Raw genomic sequence first — 11,007 nt, 5'->3', positions numbered from 1 at the left:
CAGTCCTACAACGATGACCAATCCCAAAACGAAGAATTAAGGAGCTGGTCCAGAGAGTCGGGAATTTAACAATTTCCACGAACCCTTCCAGACACAGCCTTTTTCGTTATAGACCAGACTAAATAGTTAAAAGATACTTTTTTACTATTTGAATCCCCTCCAGTACTTGTGCTCTTCCAAGAGGCAAACTCCAGGCAAATGTGTACCAGAGATAGCGCATTCCTGAAAGAGCGATTTTTATTCTTGCAAAATCTAAAATATTGATTGTTAAAAATATCTCCCTGAAAACATCGAACAAAAAATCTCTATTGTGAACTTATATGTTCCCAGTTCCTGCCCAAAGTCTCATATTATACCTACGCTATCTAACCTCTCTCCTCTAAAAGACGTTATCATTGGAGGAGAAATGAACGCTAAGCAGTCCTTTTGGTTTGCTGGACAAACGTCGAACCAAGAAAGAATCAACTACTATCGCAAATCGGTTTTCTTACGGCCCTGAATGACCGTACAGAAAATTAAAAAACCCTATACAGGGCAACTGATATGGCGACCTCGCCAGACATCACCCGCTGCTCTCTGTCTGCAATAAGATCCTAATCTTCATCCTATAATTCCAAAAGTCACCACAATCCTATTATCTTGAGAATTAAGAACTGTTCCCCGAAGAAATGCCTAATCAACTATAAACACACGGATTGGACTTTACCAAAATCGTACAGATCAATATTTGAAGAATCTTTGTCTGGACAATTAAACTCCTCTGGACAAAATAATTGCCTACGTCAACAGTTCTATCCTAGTGGATTATTCTATTTCTGCTCCAAAACATCATAAAAATTTCTCGAGAAGGGTTGGCAAGGCACGCCTAGAAAAAAAGAATCCAACTCAAAAAGTCTGAAAAACCAACCAACTCAAACTTCGATTGAAGGCCTTGAACGAGGAAATAAGAAACAAGGAGCTCTATGCCCACAGAAGCAAATGGTCCCGAGTGCTGTCCTCCATGAACAAAAACAGCATCGACCATCGGGAGGGGGCGCTGATATTATGATTGAGGATATTTTCAACATAATTCCCACCCTTTGTGAAATCTGACTGGAAGTAAAGGCTTATAAATATTTCTTGTTCGCCCAAAAAATTCGGTTTCGCACTAAGCAAATTGCATCTTCGCCTGCCGGGGCTGACAACCACACCCATTAATGATGTTCTCTTCTTGGCCACCCCCATGAACCAAAGCCAACTCATGAAGTCCAAATTGGTCACTGATTTTACAAATAAACTCATGCTGCTTGATACTCACTACAGATTTTTCATGCTCAGAGTAAACCTTATGCTGCAAGACTTTCATACTTGCTGCGAACTGCTCAATACAATCTGAATAACTATAATGCTGTATCCGACAATAATGGAGGATATTTTTTGCAGCAAAAACGGACTGGGCCTCCTATATACTATTTATTTCCTTTGCACTTGAAAAGTCCTGTTTGCCACTCGAGGAGAATGAAGATGCAATAGAAAGAACAGATGACTATATTAGAAGCATGTTGAGCAGCTTCATGGAGAAGTACTCTTGAAAAATCTACTCAAAACAGAAAATCACAAATAGTCCCGGGGTCTATGAAAAAACATTGTCTTTAAAAAATAGACTTATGTCGAAACTTAAAAGATGCTGGGATCTCCTAGACAAAACTCTACTGAAACAAGAATAAGTGCTATTGAAAAATCACTTTGTCATACATCTCAAATTGAAAAGGAACGTGCTTGGTTACGCCAGGCAAAATGCTCCATCCAAAACACCCCAAATTTTGAAAAGCCTACAGTAAAATAACTGGAACCCAAAGAAAGGCTGAAGTAATTCGTCTGAGACTTCTGGGAGGATGCATGTCGAGTCAAGAGGAAACTATCGAACTTCTCAGCAATACATCTCTTCCTTACCAAAGTCTCCTTCAGCAAACTACACAAGCAGATTGAAACATTACAAATTACTGAGTCTGAGATTTGGGAAGGAATAAGGACAGTCAAAAATGTGGCCCGAGAGTGTGACAAGATTTCAATGGTCTGTTTCAAGCAAGCACCAAATTGTTTGGTGTTTGCTCAAAAACCTTTTCAATTCCAGCCTTCAGAGAAGGTGCGTTCCAAAATCATGGAAAAAAACTGCAGTTTGAATCGTTCGAAACCTAAGAAACCTGAAGAAGACGTAATTTGGTCTACATCAAATATAATGGAGATAATCATTTATAGAAGGCTAGTACTGCATATAGAAAAGAATCACTCGGAAATGAAACTATAAATCTATTTAGAGTGAATAAAACAGTGGATGGTAGTGAAGTACTTGATTGTCAATAGAGTATGAACAAGAAGTGTAAAAACCTTACTATATACGATTGAATCTATTCGGAGGACCCAATCGCTTTTGTATCTGGGAGTCCAATTTTCTAAAAATGAAAGGTGCGAGGAAGACATTATCCTAAGGAAAAAACGGTGTACACAAATTATCATGTGCCTAATCAAAATTCGCCTACTCCCGGACACTGTGTTATTAATTTTCTGGGTAGCTATTCTTCCTGTTCTGATGTATGAGCTTGAAGTGTGGATCTTGTCCCCTTCTAAGGCAAGAATTATAAAACTACTGGAAAAACGAGATTAGCGCACAAAATGGCCTTTGGCGTAAATCTGAGAGAAAAAATACCGAGCAGTCACGAAACTTTTCCAATGTGGGTGACCTTGACGAATAGTTTCTAAGTGTGTAGGGCCTACTACTGGCTCTTAATTTTATTTCCGGTATCTCTTTATGAAAATAAACCTATCTATCATCAGTACGGAACGTTTGCTATTTTGTTAATTGACTTTTTGAATCTGTATGTTGAGCATCGTAAAACTTTTGAAAAATGAAAAGAATTAAGTCCATATTAGTTAGAGTACCTCTCAAAAATAGTGAGATTATAAGTAATCACAAAAAATTGTCCCGTGATAGGAGATGCGGGAATTCCACGACTAAAAAAATATTAAAAACACCAACGAATTTAGTCTACATTCAATTTCTCTGACTTTGATGTTACTAATTGTCTTGACTGAACTCCACATGATTTCTGCGGCAATAGATGTCCGAGGCCTAATTCTGCACGTTTAAGAATGTAACCATATAGTTGGTAGAATATTTTGTTTGTTAATTTTTTGTCCCCACACAATGATCTCTCCACCAATTATTTCTTCAGTTATATTTTTACATTCTGAAAATAAAAATTAAAGACTCAGACGTAACAGATCGTTCATTTTTTCATACAAATCCTCTCGGTCGTGGTCAAGTGATATGATCAGTTGGGGAATTATTTTTATTTGTTTTACTAGATTGAGATCAGATATCTGAAATATTGAGTCTTTTTTGAGCTTGTGGTATTCTGACGGGTCGTCTTGTATTTATTCAAATATTGTAAAGAGTCCCCCCAAAATACCATCGTACGATTACATAACATTTCTTCAATTCTAATATTTGCAAAAATAGAAACTAACCTTTTGATAAAAAAGAACAAAATTCTGTCCGCCCGAGTATTTTTCTGATCTATAAAGTTTTTTATATATGAATCATTTGTCCAGCAGTTCAAATCAATGTTTTTTCCTTCTATATGAAAATATTTGTCGGGAAATAATTCAATCAATTCAGTTATTAGTCCCATCAAAAAAGTATATGTTGTTTCTTTAGCCGGATTCATCATTGGTAAATTGTTTTTACATTCGGACAATAACTCTGGATAACCATACCCCCAGAACTTTGCATTATCTTTTCATTATAAAGTAACAGTCTGCACCTGGCATCCCAAATTCAGGAATTACTCGGATTCCTCTTACTCCTGCATATTGAATTATTTCTTTTACGTCATTAGCTGTGTAAACTAATTTGGGACTATATGCTCCCTTTGGACTTGATTATAAAATACAACTTTTTTTAAGTCAGGATATTTGTCAATGACAAACGGGAATGATTCGCTGCCGACAATATGCCAGTGAAGTACATTCATTTTGTTATATGCCATTGCGTCCTACATATTAAAATCATTAACACCAAGTTCTTCATTATCGTTTCTTTGGGCAAAAAATGTCGGGAAGAATCCAAAAGCATTCCTCTATATGAATGCTTAGGAAAGTCAAAAATATTTGTGTTTGGAACAAGAAACTGTAATTATTAACTGCATCACAACTTTTCCGTTATCCAAGCGACAAATCAGCTGACTGAATGATTCTAATCCTCGCAAGATTCCCCATACTGACTGAGAAGTTATGGTAATTTCTCCATAAATAATATTAAGTGTATCTGCTTGCATTATTTCCCACAAAACATACAATTTTCATTCATGTCTACTTCAGGAATATCTTGGCACTTTCCGGGAAAAATTATTTTAATAATTGATGTGATCCCATTAATCGAGCCATTGACAGGAGGATTGCACTTAAGCTGAGTGTTCGAAATAATCTCAGTATAGCGAGAAAATGCAGATTTGAGAACAAAACAAGAATTGTTAAAAATAGTGTCGAAATTTAGATTTTCAACATTCAAGAAGAACATTTGTTGATAATTTATTCGTGCTGAATAGGGTTTGGGCACAATTGAACAAATTGATGATAAAAATATAAGAAACAGTATCATTATCAAATGTGACGAACGGATGATTTATAAATTATTAGCACTACGCGATTTTATCGGTCACGAAAAAGCGTGTGTAACGCAATAGGTCAGATCCTGGTGCACTTTCTTCATTTTCGTGTCGCTTAACATGTTGTGATCCTCTTTTGAATTCCTCATCAAGGACAATGTTGTCATTGGTCAGTCTCTAAAGTGCAGTGCGTCCAAAGCTAAGTGATCCTTCATGACTGCGTTCGCAGGCCCATACATGTTCATCGGTTTCAAAAATGGCAGACATGCCGACTATCTATTTTCTTGAAAACAATTTTGGCTAGTGTCTTTCGATCCGTCCTTACCAAACCTAGTAAAATTTTACATTATCCTTAAAAGACTCAATTTTCTTTATTTTGACTTGTGTTTTGTTTATTGATTTCAGGCGTATAACTTTTTTGCTTTGATGGCTGCTTTTTTCTTTTGCAGTCTGAGCTTTGTGTGTCTTTCGTCCTGACAAGTCCACAGTATTCCCGTTCAAGCCCTTGTATAGGATATAATTTGAGTCGACTTGTTTTCATTATCATCGCTTATAAACTCTGCTTCTCGCCCTGGATCTGTCTCCGCTCTTGCTAAAACTAAGAAAACCGCAAAGTATGCTTCCTTAGTCAACACTTGCTGCTTTGTTCTCTGACTTTCGAAACCAGCAGCATAATTGGCCAAAAAGCTCTCAAACTCCTCTCAAAGATTGGTTAAATCATCTCGAGGAGTCATGAAAGGCGTGAAAGGAGCTGGCTTTTTCAATGGATATCGCTTGAAAATTGCCTGTCCATCCACTCGGCGACTAATCTAAATTAAACTTTTCTCTTTTCAATATTTCTTACAGTTAAAAAAAACTAGGACTATATAAACTATTTTTTGTTAATAATCGTATCTTTAGGATCTCCACGATCTAGGTCCACTAGCTCTAGCACCGAGGGGAAGCCCACTGACTCAAGAGTTCGTAATATAACATTGTTAACAGCGGAGTGTCGAGGAGCTTGCCTAGCACTTTGTTTGTAAGAGAGTAGGTGGACAATTTTTCCACATCACTTTTGACGTCAACAATTTTTCCACATCTGCAACGATGTTGTTCCCAGATGTAAGTCCGAGTCTCAGTGCAGTACAGATGCGCGCGTAGTCATTCTCTAATAATGTTCCGAGGGCAGCAATTGGCATAGCATTCAGCCTGAATTGCAGTGTGGCAAAGCTGCAGAACGTAAACAGCCATGGCGATGCTGATTGCAAGATTTTCTGAGGTGGATTCGCAACGTAAATTGTTTCAGCTCAGTTAGAGTGATGCTTGGAGTGAGAATTTTAATCCTGAATTCTTATATAAACTAATGAAAATTATGAATATCAAACTTGGTGAATTTGTGGAAACTTTCTGACACTCTCAAGAAAATTTCGGGTATTTATTTCGACTTGTAACTTATTTCGAGTACTAAGGATTTTTTTGGATAATGCAATTTGGGGAATTAAAAATTTAATCCAAACAAAATTGAATGCTGTTAATCTAATTAATGCTTCTTCTGGTGCATCTCGCTGTTGGTCGAAGATATCAGCAGTCCCCATGAGGCGCAGGCGTAGGAGATGGACGGTTCAATTGGGACTTTGATTAAAGAAGGAGTTCAATTGAGGAGTTTTTTTATTTTTCAAAGATCTGAAAACATGCAAGGAAACATATAAACGTTTACATATTATAGAATCTAGATCTTTGTTCCTATTCTTATTTTTTTAATTATTGATGAAAAAATTCAGGGTCTATCTGTGTCAAAACACTTAGTTTAATGTGAGACAGCTGATAATTCCATAAAACGTTCTTCCTTTAAGGTAGCAATTTATAGAAGTCAGCAATACTTTATTCAGTATGTTAGTTTCGTCATTAATAGTTGTTGAAATTCTTCAAAAACCGATTTTTTAATTTTCTTGAATTATAAGAACTGGCAATAACTCTTTGTTCTGTCTGTCTTCATAATCAAAGTAAAAAATGTAAGGAGACCAGGGGAACTAATGTTATTTATAGATGTTGGACAGTTATTAAATAGACATAAACCAATTAACTATTTTTTAAAATTTTATTCACATGATTAGAAAAAAGTCAAACTCAATTGCCGGCAAGAGAATTGTTTACAATTGCCTGAAGAATGATCAAAGCGAGTGGAGGAAAAAAGTAACGTGATTAGAGAGTCATCGGAATTTGGTTTATAGGCCGCATTAAAGCTTAGAAACTCGCCTTGATCAGCTTTGATTCAAAGGCTCTCCAAAACCATTTTGCACTTTATACCGTCCGGTTCCTCTGAATGCATTAATCCAGGGGAAACACATGGCCGAAAAAATATTGGTGATCCTTGAAAAAATAGCCAACTCAGACTCTTCAGACCAAGGGAAGGGAACACAGGTCAACAAAACTGCAAAAATTATACTACCTTGCTTGACTGGGGGGTGTCCTGTTGAATAAGTTCCAAATGAAAATGAGTATTTAAAATGATCAGGCAAGGGCTAATAGAATAAAAGCAATATTAATCTGCGCCGTGTTTAATCAACGCTTGTTTTTCAATAAGAGATCAAATTTTAGTGTATTTTTTAAAACAAAACTTTAACAGAACACGCGAATTCTTTAAAATGAAAAAATTTGTGCAAGACGACAGTCAATGCTTATAATGCTTTTGGTTCTGACCATCCAAACTAACCGGCCGTTGATTGAATGAAAATAACAACTTATTTGTGCACGACAATTTACAAAACTCGCCATCCATCAGTCATTTTTATTTTTAAATATATGGTCAAAATTCAAGACATTATTAAGCTAAGCGTTTCAACATATAAAATAGGACAAATGCTTTATTTAAAAGTAGCTTTATTGGCAACTCCAATGTGACAGTGGTTTACCTACAAACATAACATTGCACAAGTGGGAACCATGGCAGCAAATCTGAGGGAGGAAACAGTCTCGTTAATATTATCAAGTTGGGAAGAGACGTTCACAAACATTAAAGTTTTAGAATTGCCTCCCAACGAGGATTGCAATGCCTGGGTTAACTTGCTGTTTCTGTAGGGAATGTGTTTACTCTTCTTCGAAATGGCTATTATTACGTTCCCCAGCTCACTCAACGAACGATTAATGGCCTTTGTCTCGGTCAAACGATTTCCCACTGCTCCAGACTGATTAAGCCTCTCACTCCCAGCCAGATCCACCAAAGTGAGAGACCCACACAAAGACAGACCCGTGCCCTGTCTCCCGTTCAGTCTCAACTCAAACAGACAATGTGAACGAGATGACCTCGCATTACAGAAAGTCTCTCCAATAGCCCGATTGTCTTGGGCTCTCCTCAGCAATTCAGAAATCTGATTATAAACCAAGTCCAACCTGAGTCTGAGAGACTACCCGCACCACGTCTCTCCCGTTTATGTGCACGGAAGTACCGCGGGAATTCGAATTGCCCGACCTCCCAACCTTCTTCTCACTCAGCAGATCGATCATACGTTCGTTGTAAATCTCTACCGCAGAGACAGTCATTTCATACTGAAATTGAAAGATAAAACTGACCTCCCATCCTTTCTTCCTCAAACATTCTACCGCAGAAAAAATATACTCAAAGGCGCGTGGAATCAGTCCAGCCAGGCGGGGAGAATCTTTGACTCCTTCCATAGTGAAGGTCTAACCAGTCTGTCCATACGCAAATATGCACACATTGTAACCGTCGAGGGCACTCTGCAGTCGATAAGCAAAACAAACCTGAACACTGTCAGACACATGTTCAAACACCGTCTCCTGACTTGTTTCTGGTGGGAAAACATTATCAAATTTAAAATCAAGCATGCCGCCGTCTCGACTGGTCTATCAATATTAGTCATTGTAGTAATAACCAGATTCGGGTTGTTGACTGAAATACATCGTGGATTGTCAGTGGCATTCCTCTGTCCCTTCGGACGGTCTCACTCTGCAGAAGACGCGAATATTCCCCTTCCATTTAGAAAATTATCCCACCTTCAATTCATGCACTTGGTTATGCTGAAATCTCCTCTCTGCCTCAAACTCTACAAGTCTTCGATCTCCCCAGGAAATGTCTTCGTTTATGCTGACAACCAACTCATCAGCAGTCTCCTTACTTTTCTAATGTCTTGGGTGACATGGACAAACCACAGACTCGTCATATTTGAAAGTTGCCTCCCTTTCCTGATGGCCAATTTCCTGACGTTTTGTTTTGAGCTTCTCTATTTCTGTTTTATGGCTGCAAGTGATTTGCTCCTTTGAGGTAATTCGACCTTGGATATCTTCGATTTGAGATTGAAGTGAACTATTTCGATGTAAATTTAAGACAACCTAATCTCCGCCTCAAGTTCTTGGTCATTCTTTGCAGTTTCGAGTCCTGAAGATGTCTTCTCCGACTTGATTACGGGGATTTTCTTCTCCAGATAGTCAATACGCCTTCTTATTTCCATTGGCGTTATAGTCGACGTCGTAGGCTCTGAGTTTTACTTAAAGTCTTAATTAACTGGTTGATTTTAAAGTAGAGGTTGGTTTGCCCAAAGTTGAGCTTGCTTTGGCCATAATAGTGTTTGGTCTGGTCAAATTTGAGCTTGCTTTGCCCGTAGCTGTGTTTGGTCTGGTCAAATTTGAGCTTGCTTTGGCCGTAGCTGTGTTTGGTCAGGTCAAAGTTGAGCTTGCTTTGGCCGATATTGTGTTTTCTCTGGTCAAAGTTGAGCTTGCTTTGGCTGTAGCTGTGTTTGCTTTGGCAGAATTTGGAAGATTAGATCCAGTTTTGAATTTTGATAAAAGTTTTGGTTTTAAATTCTGTTTTTGTATATATTAATTTTAAGATTATAATATGGTGTAAATAGTTGCAGATACCTTATCCATGACCACTTCAAAAAAATTATATAATGCCGCTTATTTATTTTAAATTCTGTATAATAAATCATTCTAAAATAACTAAATATAGAATATGGTAAAAAAATAATATTTTTATTGTAAACAATTTTAATGAATACCAGCAAATATAATTAAAAGTTAACACACCCATCCATCCGAAGTGAACCCCGGCCTCTCAAAGATCAGAAGCCACCGGATCTCACGTGTTCGTGGCTTTTTTAATGTGGCTAACCCACTTATTCCTCCAGTTGTCTCGACCACAATCGGATAAAACGCGAATTGGTCTCGCAACGCTTCATATTTTCTTTCCTTGGCCCTCATTGTTTTTTCCGCGGCATACAGTGTGTCCGTGGTGTCCATAACAATTGACGGTTGCCCCACATCGGCATTTGTGAGTCTGGCAAATCTCCAGTCTAAGTGGTGAAAAATAGTAAGTAGATTGAATTTAAGTAGATTAAAAAACGTAGATTAAAAAAATTTGATTAAAATTTAGATTTTTTTTAATGAATTAATTCTTATTTTTTATTGACTCCCATTAAATAAATAAAATTTTATTTATTTTATTTACGATGATTTTTAGATTATATTTATATTTTTTGGTAGTTTTTTCGATGGTGGGTTATCCAACCCGGTGGGCTATAAAACCGGTGACAATTGATGATTGGTTATTTGATTTTATGTTTGCAACTTGAATTTTTTGATAACTCAATTCTTTAAATTTAAAGTTAGAACAAAGAAATTATTTGTCTATGAGTATGACATTCATCATTTAAAACAACTATACCCCAATTGAAGAATTAACTAATTCTTGATTCTGGTCTCCAGAAATTTTTCTTTTTTAGGAGAACTGTCTACCAACGTCATTTCAACCAACTGGCTGGTTGCCGTAATGAATCCTTCTTGAGGCGTATGAATTCCATGCCTATGCTTCACCACAATGCTTTCTAGTGTCTTTTTCGTAACAAGTGTCTGAATCTATGTTCTCGTCAGGCCTTGAACAGATAATTTTTCTATGTAGGCCTGGTAACACGTTAAAACCACCCCGTCCCATGTCAGCATATGGAATAATCTCCACAGGTTCCCCGTGAAGTATCTTTAGTTCTCCAGTCAGAAGATTGTATTTATATAATTTTTTCACTTTAGTTTGCCTGTGTTTCTTTTGCGATGTAATTCCCATTTCAATTATGGTATCTCATTCTTCAGCTTGTCGTAGATAAAGATATCTGGCTTATCGAACTGAACTTGGGTATCTATCAATATTGATGCATTTACCCGTGTCTTGATATTTTGGGTCGATAAACTGGATTGTACTGTTTTCCTCAGACATTTTAAGGTCAACCTTGAAATTTTTTTTTACATCTGAACAAAATAGAATAAAATGACTTGTTCTTAATTTAGTTCGATTAATATTCCACGTGAGTCTCCCTCAGGGATTTGGCAGTGACAAATTGTTTATCAGCCATTCCATATTTAGAAACAAGAAATC

General features: G+C 37.0%; 1 protein-coding gene across 1 annotated transcript; it reads right to left on the bottom strand.

Moving 5' to 3' along the window:
• Nucleotides 1-7,400: 7,400 nt before the first annotated feature.
• Nucleotides 7,401-8,468, bottom strand: LOC115230767 (kinesin-like protein KIN-14N). Its single transcript, XM_029800903.2, is given in 3 exon segments — nt 7,401-7,537; nt 7,568-8,022; nt 8,024-8,468. Coding segments are annotated over 3 exon segments (948 nt in total). The 3' UTR covers nt 7,401-7,489.
• Nucleotides 8,469-11,007: the final 2,539 nt, after the last annotated feature.

Source organism: Octopus sinensis, unplaced genomic scaffold (assembly GCF_006345805.1).
Source record: "Octopus sinensis unplaced genomic scaffold, ASM634580v1 Contig16348, whole genome shotgun sequence".
Taxonomy (NCBI): domain Eukaryota; kingdom Metazoa; phylum Mollusca; class Cephalopoda; order Octopoda; family Octopodidae; genus Octopus; species Octopus sinensis.
This window is presented reverse-complemented; position numbering and strand designations above follow the sequence as displayed.